Genomic DNA, 17,098 nt, shown 5'->3' with positions numbered 1-17,098 from the left:
TGCTCGCCTGGCTGAACTAGTATTTTTTGGGTTTCAGCACTATACAATTACTCATTCCTCTTCCCCGCCCCCAGCCTTCTCTCCATTCTGTACTGTTTGGAAGTCATTTTGCGCAGCCCACACATAAGGAGTAGGGAGTTATGCGGATTATTTGGACTTCTTCTGCACAGGAGATTAGTGTATTCTCCTCCATTTATTTATTTATCCAATTGTTTATTTATATCAGTATGGATGCATGGATATTTATTTTATATTTTGGGTTAGAATCCAATATTATCTTATTTTCTTGCTCAAATTAGTTCAACTTTGGCCATTGGGAACTCTTTTTAGCTGATTCCTATGTCATTTTGACATACACCCATCATTGTGTTTTCTTATTTGATTTTTGGTTTTTTTTTTTTTTTTTTCAGCATGCCCCTAATTTCTGGCCTTGGCTCATATTGTATATTTTATATCCCTAGTCCTAGAATCGGTCATTCTCTAAGGAGCCCTGGTTCCTTTTACTGGATAATGATATTGGAAACCTAAATGGGTTTGAGGAAGGTTCATCCAGGGATTGACACACCCTAGTCATTAGGCAGCCAAAACCCAGCTCTGGCCCTCTGCCTCCTGAAGGCTCCCAAATCCTGGCACCTGATGGGTTTCTGTCTCCAACCGGGCCTGTCCCCAATTCCCAGGCACCCTGTTCTCAGGTCCTTTTATCAACCCTGACTTTGCCAAAGGCAAACTTCTTACTTGCCTCTCCTCCCTGTTTCCCTGGGGGAAAGAAGTTTCCCTTTGAACCCATCGTGTATGGGGGCAGAAGAACCAGGAAGAAGCTGAGATGATTACAACACATGAGCTTATTATGGCTCAGAAGCAAATAACTAAGCACCCCCTGTTTCTTCTCATCTACAAATATGTTCACATAAAAGGAACAGCTACCAATGATGAAAGATGGGCACATCAACATTCTAGAACAGAAGCACGGCACGCCCTGGTAACTGAAAGCCCATGATGCTGGCAAGTGAGACAAGTGGGGAAGAGTGTTTGCAGCAGGGGCCTGGAAGTGGCCTCCCTCCAGTAGCCAGTAGCCTGGCAGAACTGCAAAGGAGAGGGGAGGGAGAGAGGAGGAGCCAAGGGGACAGAGAGAAAGCAAGGCATGGGAAGTGAAGAAAAGTCGCAGCGTGAGAGTCAGAGTGAGAGGGGAGTCTGCACAGAAGAGAAAGTGTTTCATTACTATTGCTCCATTCTTTCCATATGGACAGATGCTATTACTCTGTTCAACAAATACAGAATGTATATATACATACACACACACATATATATATAAATGCATAGTATGAATATATACGTATATAAAAATAAACTTAATATATAAATACATATGTACATGTTTATATGTGAGTGTACATATGTGTGTGTGTTTGTACACATACTCATACTAGGTACTGAGCACTCTTTTTGGCGTTGGAGATAATGATAGTAAAACAACAACAGCAGCAACAAAAGAAAGTGCCTGCCCTCATGAAGCTTATATTCAAGTAGGAAGATACAGCAAACAAACCAATAAATAGGTAAATATATAGCACGTCAGGTAATACTAATTGATCTGGGGAGGGAAAGCAAGCAGAGGAAGGAGATGGGAGTGCTGAGGAAGGGTTGCTTCCTTATATGGGAGGAGATGACATTTGAGGGTGGACTGTGTGGATGTCCCAGGGGAGAGGGTTCCAGGCAGGGGAGCAGCAGGTGAGCATGGCAGATGAAGAGCGTGCTCAGCGGGGCCAGGAAGGCGCATGTGGTTGGAGAAGAGCAAGTGGGCAGGGGGTGAGGGCAGAGACAGAGCTGAGCCCACAGTGTGTGGAGACTTGGAGCCTGAGAGGAGAACTTTGTGGCTTTTCCTTGAGGGAGATGGGAGCAATTGGAGGGTTTTGAGCAAAGGAACGTCATACCTTGACTTTTAGTGTAACAGGACCACTGTGGCTACTGTGTTGACAGTAGGCTGTAGGAAAATAAGTCAGAAATGGGGACATTGGTTAAAGAGGCAATTGCAGTAAACTAGTAATAAGCAAGAGGGGATAATAACACTGAAGTTGGTAAGCAGGGGTCAAGCTTGAGCTGTATTTTGAAGGTGGACTCAACCGAAGGATCCTGCTGATAGAGAGCATGCAGATGGTAAGAGGTATCATCATGGATTCATTTGTGTCCTCCCCACTCGAATATATATTTGTATAGAGGTAATGAGGTTAAAGTGAGGTCATTAGGGCATGCCCTAATCCAATGTGACTGCTGTCCTCGTACGGAGGAGAAGTTTGGACACAGACACATAACAGGGATGATGACATAAAGACACAGAAAGAGAACAGCCATCCACAGGCCAAAGGGAGAGGCCTCAGAAGAAACCAGCTCTACTGACACCTCAATCTCATACTTCTATTCTTCAGAACTGTGAGACAATACATTTCTGTTGTTTAAGGCACTCAGTTTGTGGTACTTTGTGACAGTAACCTTAGCAAACTAATAAAGGAATCAAGGATGAGTTCTGGATTTTTTATTTGAAAAACTAAAAAGATGGCATTGCCATTAACTGTAAGATAGTAAAGACAGCAGAGGGACAGGTTTGGAAGAGGTAGGAATTATGAACTCTGTTTTGGATATGCTAAATCTGAGATATGTGTTAGACCCCAGGTGGAAGTTTTGAGAAGGCAGTTGGGTACATGCATGTGGAGCAAAGGTCCAGGCTGGAGATGTAGATGGAGAAGTCATGTCTTGCAGAGGTGTTTACACTCATGAGCATGGATGAGACCTCTCTAGGAGTGAGTGCAGACAGAGGAGAGGCCTAGCATACCCCAAAATTTCAACATTGATGAAAATGTGGAAGATTTAGCAAAGGAGACATAGACCCAATGAGGTAAACCAAGAAGCCAACTAGGAAAAGTGCTTTGAGAAGGAAGAGTGATGAACTGCATCAAATACTGCTGCAGGTCAGGTCAAATGAAGACTAAAAATTGATTGTTGGACTTAACAACATTGAAGGTTGTTGGCATCTTTGACATGGGCTATGTTGGTGGATGGTAGGAGTGACATCCTGATGGGGTGGGTTTGAGAAAGACTAGAAGGAGAAGAATTGGAGACAAATAAGCATAGAAGACAAATTCACCAAGGAATTTTGCTGTTATAATAAGCAGAGAAATGGAGGAGGGGAGTAGTTATAAGTGATGTGGAATCCAAAGAGACTCTTATTTAAGACAGGTGTTATTACAGCGTGCTGGCAGGCCGCTGCTGTGGGAGAAAAGGTACAATTCATGGAGCAATTTCCATAAGTAGAGAAGAGAGGGTGGGCTGCAATGCATGAGTGGTGAATTGGCCCTAGACAGCAGCAAAGACTCTCCTTCCATAGAAACAGGAAGGAAGGCAGAGTAGGAACAGATGCCCGTAGGTGGGATATATGTGGCAGCAACAGCTAGTTGTGTCTTCATAATTGCTTCTATTTTCTTAGTAAAATTGGAAGGAAGGACATCAGCTAAGAATGTACTGGGAGAGGATGTACTGAAGGTTGGAGGAGAAAGGAAAAGGTATGAGATAGTCACCTGGGGAATGGGAAAATGAATAAACAGGACTAGATAAGATATTGCCATGTACCACCAAACACATTTTGAGGCATGTGGTTATGAATTTAAAGGAAGGTTTGGATGTGTGTTTTTTCTCAAGCCATGCTCAGTGTGGGGGTGAAGTTGCATAATAGATATAATGTTAGATTCCACCAGAATTATAGTTTTATTAGGAAAGCACAATGAATGGAGAGAGGTGCATGGGAATGATTTTAATGATAGCCACGGAACCTAAGCTGAATAAAAACACAAATGAAGATATGATAGAGGACGAGTGAAAACGTGTCTGGATCAATAGAATTGATCCCAGTAGTTGAAAATTGTTGGAGGTGGAAAGGGAGTGAGCTGGAAAGATGGTAATGGTTAAGAGTGTTCAACATTGATAGTGCAGGGAAGGTATAGTTACTGGCAATGACAAGGTCCAGGGTTTGACTGTGAGAGTATATGTCTAATTTAGAGTGGAAGACAAGATCATAAGCAGAAAAGAATTAAAGAAAGTGGGTGGCCAGACCAGAAGCATGTGAAGAGTTACTCAACCCCGTTAGCCACCAGAGAAATACAAATGAAAACCACAATGAAATACCACTTCACACCCATGCAGAGCTGGCTGTAATAAAAAAGATAGACATTGTCAAGCATTGAAGAGGATATGGAGAAACTTGAACACTCATGTACTGCTGGTGAGAATATAAAATGGTACACCCACTTGGAAAAGCAGTTTGGCATTTTCTTAAAAAGTTAAACATACATTTATTTGATCTAGCAAATCCATTCCTGGGTAGCTACCCAAAAGAAATTAAAGTATATGTCTCCACAAAGTCTTCTATGTGAATTTCATACCAGCATTTTTCATAATAACCAAAGAGTAGAAACAACTCAAATGTCCATCAACGGGTAAATGGATAAACAAATGTGGTATATCCATATAGCAGAATATTATTCTACTATAAAAATGAATGAAGTAGTGATTCATGGTACAACATGGGTGAAACTTAAAAACATTATGAAAGAAGTCAGACACAAGACCACATATTTATGTGAAATGTCCAGAATGGGCAAATCTACAGAGACAGAAAGTAGATTAGTGGTTGCCTGGGGCTTAGGGATGGGAATAAGGAGTGACTGCAAATGGCAGGAGGGGTCTTTTCAGGGTAATATGAATGCTCTAAATTGGAATGTAGCAATGGTTGCATAACTTCGTAAATCTAAAATATCATCGAATTGTACACTTGAAACAAGTGCATGTTATCATATGTAAATTATAACTCAGTAAAGCTGTTGTTAAAAAAATATATATCCAAAAGTAAAAATAAAAGAAAGAAACTGATGGACCAGAGTATTGTTGAGATCATCAAGAAGAATGACAGGAGTTGTGCTGGAGAGAGTGACAATGACGGAGGTTCTAAAACTTTCAAGAAATGAGGAGACGGTAGTTGACCACACCAAGACGTGGCAGCAGATGGTACAGTCTGGTGTCATGAGCTCCAAAACTGGAGGTTTCAGGCAAGGAGAGAGGAACAATTTACCCAATGGCAGCAATAACAAGAAGCAAGGAGGACACCGATCCTGCCTTCAGGTCCAGTGATACAATGAGTATGAGAGAGAATACAGAATGTATGTGCTTATAGTTTATAATTATTTAACACAAAAAGGCAAGGAAGTGCAAGCAGAAAGTGTCCTGGCCTTAGATCTTGGCTCCTCCAATTGTTGAAAAAGTGACCTTGGGCAAGAAACTTACCCTCTTGGATACTCAACTGTCAAATGAGAGTAATAATCTCTGCCAACCTCACAGCACAATACAATGTGCATGAGAAACCTGAACTTCAGAGAAGTTAGGGGATTTGCCCAAAACCACACAGCACTGAAGGAGAACACAGGTCTTCTGACTCTTCCCAGCAATGGTGCTGCCTCCCCGTTGCAAAGCTGCCTCTTAGGAACAACTTTCTGAGGGTTTTTATGCTGACTTTGAGACAGAAATAGTAAGCAAGTATTCAGTTCCCTACAGTGCTATAAAACAGCGGTCCCCAACATTTTTGGCACCGGGGACTGTTTTCATGGAAGACAATTTTTCCACAGACTGGATGGGGGTGGGGGTGGTTTCAGGATGATTCAAGCGGATGATTCAAGTGCACTACATTTATTGTGCACTTTATTTCTATCAGTATTACATTGTAATATATAATGAAATAATTACACAATTCACCACAGGTTGGGCACCCCTGCTATAAAATAATCACACCAGAGAATTTCTAAAGCTAAATTAGGATGAGCCTGGTATAATGAGGGCATCTTGGAAAATCTGGACACTGTTGATATTTGCACCACACCTGTGCCCCTGAAGCTCTCTTTTTCTGCACTAGACACCACATATTCCCTGCCAGTTCTCCCGTGGGCCATGCCAGCCATGGGCTCATAAAAAATTGTTTATTGAGTATTTTCTATATGCCAGGCACTATTCTGGGCATTAGGGGGACTTATTTGTTGGGGCTTCTGTTCTGGTGAAGAAAAGAGGGAAGAGCAGAGAGAAACCAAAAGCAAAAACTAAATCAAACTAACAAAAATCACACTGCAAGCGAACAAGAAGGGTAATTTCTGATAATGAGATAGTTGAATGACAGGGGTGGTGACGGTGAATGCCCCTAAGGTGGTAGAAACAGCCTCTCTGTGGAGGTAGCGTTTGCACGGTAAGAGGAAGCTGGCCTTGACAAGTTCAGGGAGAAGAGTGTTTCCACCAGGGTGTCCCGCAGGTGCAAATGCCCTGAGGTGGAGCTGAGCTTGGCGCACTGTAGGAACAGAAAGGAGGGCAGCGTCGTGGCCTTAACACAGTGAGCAAGAGGCAATGTAGAGGGTTGGAGTGTACTTAGCAGGGAAGTGAAGAGACCTGATGTGCACTTTAGGAAGATCATTCTAGTTGCTGTGCAGAGACCGGACTGCAGCCTGGAAGAAAGTGGTAAGAGTGGAGTCCAGGTAGGAAAATTTCTCTGCCCCGGAATAAGCTGTTCCCTTTCCTTTAAATGTCCTTTTTTGTTTTCTTTACCTGCCAAACTCATACTTCTTCAAGAGCATTTCAGAACTATTCACAATAGCCAAAAGGTAGAAACAGCCCATGTGTCCATCAGCGAATGAAAGAATAAATAAGATGTGGTTTATCCCTACAGTGGAATGTCCTTCAGCCATAAAAAGGAATGAAGTGCTGGTACATGCTAGGGTGTGGATGAACCTTAAAAACATTGTGTAGAGGGAAAGAAACCAGACACGGAAGGTCACATATTGTATGATTCCAATGATATGAAATACCCAGAATAGGTCAATCCACAGAGACAGAAAGCAGACTAGTGGTTGCCAGGGGCCAGAGAAGGAAGGAATGGAGAGTGCTGCTAATGGGTACAGGGTGTTCTTTTCAGGTGATGACATTTTGGAGCTGGAGAGAGGTAATGGTGTACAACACTGTAACTGTGCTATATGCCATTGAATTGTACATTTTTGAGTGGTTAGTGCTATGTTATGTGAATTTCATCTCAATGAAAATTGTTAAAGAAAGAGGAATATACTAGGTATATATACATACAAGGGCTGCCCAGAAAGTATACAGTCATGTAACTATTCTCATTATATTAACAAAGGCTGGATACTTTCTGGGCAGTCCTTGTATTTTTTTTTCTTTTTTATAGCAAGCAAGATAAATTCAGTGTTCTGACTAAATTAAATTAAAAGGAGCAACCTATTGGAAAAGCACTGAGGTTCCTCAAAGATTCCCCGAAAGACCCGGACAACCAGGCTTTGGGGAAGCCAGCGGTAGGAGTGAGGCTGCGCTCAATCCCTGGGCTTACTCACAGCCTTCCTCCCAGCACCTTCTGTCCCTGGGGGAAAGAGAATCTGACTGGTCCAGCTTGTGTCTCATGCCTCCATTGTTCCCAGGGCTTGAGATCTGAGTTCAAGATGAGTAGCCCCACTAAAACCCAGGGACTGAGGGAGGGGTAATTACCCAAAGAAAGGGATGTTGTAGGCACCAGAATAGGGGAGGAAGGGACATTGAGTGTCATTGTCTGCTTTGTGCTGCTAGACAGAACACTATAGACCGTGTAAGTTATAGGTTTCCAATTCTGAAAGCTGAGAAGTCCAGGATCGAGGGGCTGGGATCTTTTGAGGACTTTCTTGCTCTGACATCCGTGGAGGAAGGTGGAAGGGTGAGAAAAAGCAAGAGGGGCCCAACTTGCCCTTTTATTATAGCACCAATTCCACCCCAAGAGTGGAGTCCTCAAGGCCTAATCCCCTTTTAAGCATCCCACCTCTTCATACTGTTAAAATGGCAATTAAATTTCAACATGAGTTTTGGAGGGGACAAACATTCAAACTATAGCATTAGAATACAGAATAAGAAAACAGCTGTTCACTACAAACACCACCCCGCTCATGTATTTTTTTCAGTGGCATCCATCTGGTCAACATTTACTGAGCACCTCCCCAGGGGCACTGGAGATAGAGTGACAGGCATGACTGTAGTGGTCTCTGCTCTCCTGGAGCTTGTAGTGGTGAGGAAAGACAGACACTGGACCTAGACCAGTAGGCTCAGTTCTGTGCAGGGAGGTAAAGGGGATGCCTGGGAAGCCTCTCTGCCTGCCTCTCGGTTATCCAGGCACAGGCGAAAATGGCCACCTCGAGTCGCCTCCTTCTTATTGCCTGTCACACTGATGTCACCTCTTTGACTACCTTGCTCTTAAGTCAGTGAGCCCCTGAGCTCCAGGGACCACAAAACTAATAACACAGCAGCTGAAAGAGGAAAGGAAGGAAAGGAGGGAGGGAGGTATACTGAATGCACTTGATTTTTGTTTGTTTCCTGCTTCCTGTGTGATAAAGTGTATTTAAAACTAACTTTCATTGTGTGTCCATCTTGCCCCCGTGTTGGGGGTGGGGAGTAGGATGACACTGGCACAGTGTGACAGCTGATGGCACTTCCCTTGCAATAAATCCTAGCAGGGGGCTGGGCCTGTCATCTGCTAGAGCCCCCCACTTCCAACAGGGCAATGGCCACATGATTGACCCCAGATGGTGGATGCTCCTATGCCCAAAGTTCTTCTCTCTAGGCGGCCTGCTTTCAAATCTCATCAACCTCACAACCAAGACCCTTTTCCTGGATGAACACCAAGATGTTGGCAGTGACTGTTCTTGAGTTGAGGCATGATGGGTAATTCTTTCTCTTTGCTTATTTGAATTTTCTCTTTTTGAGCAAATAAAATGATGAGTCACTTTCAAAATAAAGGAAATTGAATTAAAGAAGTTACTCTTAAAGTCAATCCTTTCCCATGCCTCTATATATGCTCACTTTCTCTTATTTGGTCTTCTCTATGACAATAAAGTTCTATGATGCCTCCATACTGTAGCTAGCACTTCAGAGAAGGCCACAAGATATGAAACCATGCTTGTTTTATAGATGAGAAAAATAAGGTTTAAAGAAGTTAGGTGGTAGGTTCAATATCACAAAGATAGAAATGGCAGAACAGCCAGAAGTCTATGTCTATGTCTATGTCTATGTCTATATCTGTGTCTGTGTCTATAGGTCTGTCTGACTTCAAAAAATCCATGTTTTTGCCTTTATACCACTCTGCCTTATGTTAAATATTGAAAGAAGTATATATTCAGCTAGATTAACACAGCCTTGGCCAAACCTCAGCCCACAGCTAGTTTCTCCCTTCTACCATCTCACCCAGTAAATGAAAAATTCCCAGTGTCCCCGGAAGTCATGAATAGTAACTACGACTTTTATCACCACTACTACAATGATAAAAATAGTAATAATAATAATAATAATAACAATGGCAGCTCCCACTTTGGAAGAGCTTACTATGAATATAGTACTCTGTTAAGTGTTAAGCACTTTGCTTGTATGGACTCATTTCATTCTCATAAAAATGCTATGAATTAAGTAATATATTTATCTCATTTTGAAGATCAGGCAATTAAGGCTTAGAAAGGTGAAATAGCTTATCCAAAGTGACGCAGCAGTTAAGCAGCTGGGTCACAGCCTAGCCGCAGGTCCAGTCTGACCCCAGAGCTGGAGTATCATGCCGCACTGTTATGCTTGTGTTCAAAGGAGGAGAACAAACAGGAGGAGAAGAAACAAGGAAGACGGGGAAGGGGGAAGGCTCTAGAATGTGGTTCTTGATTTTTTTTCTTTTACTGAAAAAAAAGGAAGAAAAAAAATAAAATGGAATTGCTGGCACTGAGTTTCAGCTATCTCCCCCACAGCAGATCATTTGCAGCCTGAACATGAGCTTCACCCACACAAAGGTATGCTGTTTCAATTTGGATTGGGCTGGAGGATGGAGATGTCTGCTCTCTCCACAATGCAAATGAACAATGTCATTTTGCATTGAAAATGCAAGTCCTGATACACCAGGCTTTGTTTTTCCTTTGCATTTTCTTTTCTTTTCTTAAAATTTCATTTATGGCTACAAAAAGATGAGAAAATTTTTGTAAAATGGTTGCCAGCTTTTAGCATCCACCTGCTAAATTGCCCCCCACTCCCAAGGTAGCCAGTCTGGCTCTCTAGCAGGTGTAGCTTGCAGCTGTAGCAGATTTCACCCAGCATGGGACAGATGGAGGGGATATAGTCAGCACAGTGGGATAGATTTTTTAAAAAAAATGCATGATCAGACCTTCATCAAGGCCTGGTAGGGAAATGTGGCATTGATACAAAGTATGCCAAGTTGGCAGGTGTCTGTGTCTGCTGCATCATGTGAGCAATATTGGGATTCCTTCTGGGGGTGGTGGTTGGCACCCCCTGCAGCACAGGCAGATCATTTTGCATCTGAGCTGTTTTGCAGTAACTACAGTAGATATCTGCTTGGAGAATCATTGCAGCGGAGGTGTAGAGGCAGGGCGGAAGTGGCCTTAGACACCTGGGGTGAAAAGCCCAGCTCCACCTTTTTTGAGTTGTATGATTTAGGGCAAGCTATGCATCCTTGCTGAGATTGCCTGCCTCATCTTTAAAATGGGGGTGGGTGTGGAAGAGCTGCTAAAGCTCTCCAGAGATCCATGTGCTTACCTACTTTCCCCACTGCCTTACAAAAGCGGGGTCATGTGACCAGCCCTGTAAGGAAAGAGACATGACACTCCCCAGTCTGAATCTGTTATGAGAGGGCACACCAGGCAAGCCAACGGCACGGTTACAGATGAAGGAGGGCTATCTGGTCCCCTCAGATATTATGTGGGTTTGCCTATTGCAGCAGCTGACCCAAACCAAGACTAGCCCTCAGTCAGACTATGGTGAGGACTGCAGGCAAGGAAGATAAAGCCTCTGGCATGTAGTAGATGCTCCATCAAACGGCAGCTCTCTTTATGAGCTGCTGTAGCTACATAAGCCTCTACAAGCAGAGATCCTAAAGCAGGCCGGACAATGTGAGAAGATTCCTCTCTTATTTTGCATCTTGTTCATGCCAAATCTCCAAGAAACTTGATTTGAGAACCTTGAGATACAAGACAAAAGGTAAAGGGCACCATCGTCTCCGAAAGATGGCCATTTTTATGTAATCTTTTGCCTCATGGAAAACGTTCTCCTGAGTTAACCATTTCTGGCAAGAGTGACTTGTGCAGCATTTTATCTTCACAGCACCAGGCCCCTCTCATGTAACCTCAGGAGCAATCAATAGTGGGAAAGCAAGGCCTGTGGGTTAGACAGACCAGGCTTTGAAGCCTGAATCTCCCACTTACCCCCTTGGGAAAGTTATTAAACCTCTGTAAGGTTATCTATTATTAGATATACAAAATGGCAATTATCATACCTGCTATATTAGTCATGATTCTGCAGAGACACAGACCCAGTAGAATATGTATGATACATTTATAATATATCATATATCCCATAGGTTCTAATATAATGTATTACAAATATATGCTTTATGTATATTACATGTATAATATACATATATCTACATCATATCATATATCCTATTGGTTCTGTTTCTCTGGAGAACCTTGACTAATACAGTATATATAGAGAGAGGGAGGGGTAGAGAGAGAGAGATTTTAAGGAATTGACTTACACAATGTGGGGGCTGCCAAGTCCAAAATCAGTAGAGCAATCTGGCAGCCTGGAGATTCAGGCAAGAGATGATGTTATAGATTTGAGTCCACAGGCTGGAAACTCAAGCAAAATGTTTATGTTGTAGTCTGGAGGCAGAATTCATTTTTCTTTGTTCAACCTCAATGTTTGCTCTTATGGCTTTCAACTGATTGGATGAGGCCCACCCACATTATGGGGGGTAACCTGTTTTATTTAACATCAACTGTTTGTAAACGTTAATCACATCTACAAAAAAAACCTTCACAGCAACATCTAGTGTTTAACTAAATAATTGGGCACCAGAGTATATCCAAGCTGACATCTAAAATTAACCATCACACCTGCCTAGAAGGGTTGTGATGCAGTTTAATAGAACTTGCAATGTGAAATTCACAGGGCAGGACTGCGTACAGACAGGTAAGTTCCCCAATGACTGTATTTCCTGTTACTGTTCACTTATTGCCACTGTGCTCATTTCTTCTATTTTCTCTTCCCCTCTCCCTGCTTTTGATACTTTTCTTTTTCTTTCATGCCTCATCTCCTTCTGTTCTCAAGAAGAGAATACAATACCACAATTCCTGTAAACCCAGAAAAAGAATTCATCTAAATTACTGAAAATTCTGACTTAGTAAATGTTTTCAAGGAAACGCATTTTTTTGGCTCCTAAGTATATTTGACACTTGCAATTACATGCTCAGCCAGTTCTCAGTCTGCCATGACATCTGCTCCTTGAGAATACGATTGTATTATTCCCTTCATTTAAAAAAATTCCTGGTTCCTAGCAAGTACCAGGTAATTATCAGGTGATCAATAATTATGATGATTGACAGAATTATGGATGGATGAATGAGCTACAAGTATAAATTATTTGTACTTTCTAGAACAACACAATAATATCTCTAATGAAAGTCTTTACAAGACCTGTAAATCAAAACTGTGATGTTCAGTTCAGCAAATATTGAATCTCTACCATGTACTGGGTGAACATTTTTTGTGAGTATTATGTACTGAATGTGTCCCCTCCCCAAATTCCTGTGTTGAAGCCCTAATCCCCAGTGTGACAGCATTTGGAGGTGAGGCTTTGGGAAATGATTAGGCCGGGAAGGTGGGGCCCATGAATGGGTTCACATCTTTATAAAAAGAGGAGGAGACACTGGATCTCTCTCTCCAATATGTGAAGATACAACCAGAAGACTGCCATCTGCAAACCAGGAAAATGGTCCTCACCAGACACTGAACCAGTCAGCGCTTTGATCTTGAACTTCCCAGCCTTCAGAACTGTGAGAAATAAATGTGCATTACTTAAGCCAAGAAAACTACAGTACTTTATTCTAGCAGCCCGTGCTGACCATGACAGTGGGTGAGTGGGAAACCTCTGTCCTCCTTCAGCACCTCCCATCAGTACTGGTCTTGTGGTTCTCACCCTTCTCGCTTTAGGTGACGCTTTGTTCCCCCTATTAGAGATCAAGTTTCTTGAGGGCAAGCACCAAATATTAGTACATCTGTACCTGGCTCAGTTTATATAGGTGATACGCTGTTAAAAATAAATGCAGGTTGAATTTTAAAAGTTGAGTTACTCTCTGTGCATTTTTTCAACACTTAACTTACTTTCCCAATCTTTTCATCATCTTGGTGAGATACAAAGTACATAGAGTTTGGGAGCTGGAAGGTATGATTTCTGAGCAAATCTGTATATGAAACATAGTTTCTTCATATATATAGAATGATGATGATACATAGCATCTTGGCCAGCTTTGAAAGAATAAACTAACTCCTTGCTTTGAAAATTCGTAAATAAAGGATAATCTCATCCTTCTTTTTCTTTTTTTTTTAATATTTTTTTTTCAGCTCATTATGGGGGTACAAAAGTTCAGGTTATATATATTCCCCATGTCTCCCCATCCCCCCAAGTCTGAGCTTCAAGTGGGTCCATTCCCCAGGCAGTGCGCATTGCACTCATCAAGTAGGTATACACCCATCCCTTCCCCCCAGCCCCTACCTCTGTCCGATACCCAATTGCTGTTATTCCCAAATGTGCACTCAGGGAAACCAGTTTGCTGGTGAGTACATGTGATGCTTATTTTTCCATTCTTGGGATACTTCACTTAATAGAATGGGTTCCAACTCTCTCCAGGTGAACCAAAGAGATGCCATATCGCCATTATTTCTAATAGCCGAGTAATAATCCATGGTATATATATACCACATTTTGCTAATCCATTCATGAATTGATGGGCATTTGAGTTGTTTCCACATCTTTGCAATTGTGAATTGTGCTGCTATAAACATGCGGGTGCAGGTGTCTTTTTTCTAGAATGACTTTTGTTCTTCTGGGTAGATGCCCAATAATGGGATTGCTGGATCGAATGGTAGGTCTACTTGAATCTGTTTAAGGTATCTCCACATTGCTTTCCACAGGGGTTGCACTAGTTTACAGTCCCACCAGCAGTGTATGAGTGTACCTGTCTCTCCGCATCCACACCAACATGTATTGTTTGGGGACTTTTTGATAAAGGCCATTCTCACTGGAGTTAAGTGATATCTCATTGTGGTTTTTTTTTTTTTTTTTTTGTTGAGACAGAGTCTCACTTTGTTGCCCAGGCTAGAGTGAGTGCCGTGGCGTCAGCTTAGCTCACAGCAACCTCAAACTCCTGGGCTTAAGCGATCCTACTGCCTCAGCCTCCCGAGTAGCTGGGACTACAGGCATGCGCCACTATGCCCGGCTAATTTTTTCTATATAGATTTTTAGGTGTCCATATAATGTCTTTCTATTTTTAGTAGAGACGAGGTCTCGCTCAGGCTGGTCTCGAACTCCTGACCTTGAGCAATCCACCCGCCTCGGCCTCCCAGAGTGCTAGGATTACAGGCGTGAGCCACCGCGCCCGGCCGTCATTGTGGTTTTGATTTGCATTTCCCTGATGATTAGAGATGTTGAACACTTTTTCATATGTTTGTTAGCCATTTTTATATCTTCTTTTGAAAAATTTCTATTCATGTCCATTGCCCACTTTTTGATAGGGTTGTTCCATTTTTTTCTTACTGATTTTCCTGACTTCTAAATAGATTCTTGTTATCAGTCCTTTATCTGATGTGCGTATGCGAAAATTTTTTCCCATTCTGTAGGTTGTCTGTTTACTCTCGTGACTGTTTCTTTGGCTGTGCAGAAGCTTTTTAATTTGTTCAGGTCCCATTTATTTATTTTTAATCATATGGCAGATATTTCTCTGTACAAACAAATAAATGATGACATGATGAAATTGGAATATCACCATTATTTAACCCCTAATAAATTAAAAATCTAAGCATTGAGCAGAAATAGCTGCTGACAACACAAAAAGATATTATGTCCAAAGACCATGACACCACCCATGAAGCAGTTATTCCTCATAAAGCTCAACACTAAAAATGATTAAGCCTCTATAATCTACCAGCAGTTGGCAGGAAATACAGAAGACTGAGGGAAACATTAAACTTTACCACAGGAATGCAATCAGCAAAATTCTGATGGAGTAAACTCTGCAAGACAAATGATCCAGTTTTCACAAGAAACAAACTTGAAAAGTCAGGGAGGGATGGACGTTGGAGGAAGAACCTATTCATTGAAAGAGACCCCAAAGACATATTAAACAAACAAACAAAAACAGGCAGAGCTATACTATAGTATTTACGAATGTACACTGGTAAAACAAAATTTACAAAGCAAGGTACAGAGGTGATTATCATAAAATCAGGAGAGTGGTTATTCTGAGAGTGGGAGAGTTGGGAGGGGCACCTGGAGGGCTCCTGGTATAGCCAGCAAGATTTTGTCTTTCTATTTTAATGTTTGTTCTTAAAAAAGACACGCTTTTTTGGTTTGAATGTGTTCCCCCAAGTTCGTGCTTTGGAAATTTAATCCCCAAGGCAACAGTGTTGAGAGGTGGGGTCTTTAAGAGGTGATTAGTTCATGAGGGCTCTGACCTCGTGAATAGATTAGTACCGTTATCATGGGATTGGGTTAGTTTTCACAGGAGTGGGTTCCTGATAGAAGCATGAGTTCAGCCGCCTTCCTCTCTCTCTCACCCTCTTGCCTTCAATAGTGGGATTATTCAGCAAGAAGGCCCTTGCCAGATCCGACAACTTGTTATGGGACTTCCCAGCCCCCAGAAATGTGATAAATACATTTCTTTTCCTTATAAATTACCCTGTCTATGGTATTCTGTTGTAGCAACACAAAACAGACCAAGATAGGGTATTTGCGTTATAATAATGTATTAAGTTCCATTTTTGTTTTACATCATTTTCTGTATTTTTGGTATTTTAACAATAAAAGTTTTTGCGTTTTTTTTTTTTTTTAATGGCTTCTTTGCCTATTTCACAGAGTTAAAGAAGTCTACATAAACATGATGTCTCATAAGTGCTGGAATCTCATCTTTCTTCATTGTTGTATCTCCAGGGCCTAGACTGGGTCTTGGCATGTGGTTGGACCAAACATGTATTTACTGAATGAATTAATAAGTGAAACTGTAGAATCAAATACACACATACTGTCATATTCTGATTATTACCATAAACTTCAGCGAAGTTACAGATTCCAGATCATTGGGAATTTCTTGTGTCCTTCAGACAAGTTTCTTTATACCCGTGTTGCCTGCTGAGAGGGCTGCAAAGACAAATAGGACCCTCCGAGGCTGGTCGTTGGCAGAGTGACGGCATCCAGTGATGCACAGTCTTCCCGGCTGCAGGTATGTAAGCAGTCTGTCACAGGGGGATCTGCAGAAGATCAAGGTCATAATAGCTGCTCCAGGTGGTGGGGCTCCAGAGTGGCCATCTGGCTGAAGGCCACTGCCAGGGGACAAGTCCTAAAACCATTTTTCACAGCAGCACACTTCGTGAGGTAATTTGCAGAGGGTTCACGGATATTGTGTTCGGTATCTACTCTAGAGTAACAGTATCAGCACAGCCTAGTAGCTTAGAACACACATTTATTATCTCACAGTTTCTGTGGGTTGGGACCACAGTTTAACTGGGGACTCTGCAAAGCTGCAAAACAAGGCATTGTCCAGGGATGGGCTCTCATATGAAGGCTCCACTAGGGAAGGCCTTAGCCATTGGGTCACAAGAACTGAATTCTAACGACCACGTGTGCTTGGAAGTGCATCCTTCCCCAGTTGAGCTTTTAGATGATGAGAACCCAGTCCTGACTGACCTCCATTGCAGCCTCATAGAGGATGCAACTAAGCTGTGTCCAGACTGCTGACTCACAGAACCGTGAGACAGTAAATTTGCTGTTTCAAGCTGCTAAGTTTATGCTTATGGGGAGGAGGTTAAAGCCATCTCCCAAAAAATACATTATCAATAATTCTCAGTGAAACTCTGTAAAGTAGAAATTTTTGTGTCTGTTTTATAGTTAAAGCAACTGAGGACTCAAATGTCACCAAGTAAGTGGAGAGCAGGATTCAATGCTAGC

General features: G+C 42.1%; 1 protein-coding gene across 1 annotated transcript in view; it reads right to left on the bottom strand.

The window, feature by feature from the left end:
• Window positions 1-6,131: 6,131 nt before the first annotated feature.
• The window catches only part of TMEM71 (transmembrane protein 71), a 50,187-nt gene continuing 39,220 nt past the window's right edge, over window positions 6,132-17,098 (bottom strand). Inside the window, exons 9-10 of the mRNA XM_069465596.1 lie at window positions 16,271-16,473; window positions 6,132-6,406 (exon numbers count right to left, since the gene is read on the bottom strand). Coding sequence (XP_069321697.1) covers window positions 6,132-6,406; window positions 16,271-16,473 — 478 coding nt within the window. The remainder of the gene's footprint in view (window positions 6,407-16,270; window positions 16,474-17,098) is intronic.

Source organism: Eulemur rufifrons, chromosome 3 (assembly GCF_041146395.1).
Source record: "Eulemur rufifrons isolate Redbay chromosome 3, OSU_ERuf_1, whole genome shotgun sequence".
Classification (NCBI taxonomy): Eukaryota; Metazoa; Chordata; class Mammalia; order Primates; family Lemuridae; genus Eulemur; species Eulemur rufifrons.
The sequence above is the reverse complement of the archived record's forward strand: the minus strand, read 5'-3'. Positions and strand labels throughout refer to the sequence as shown.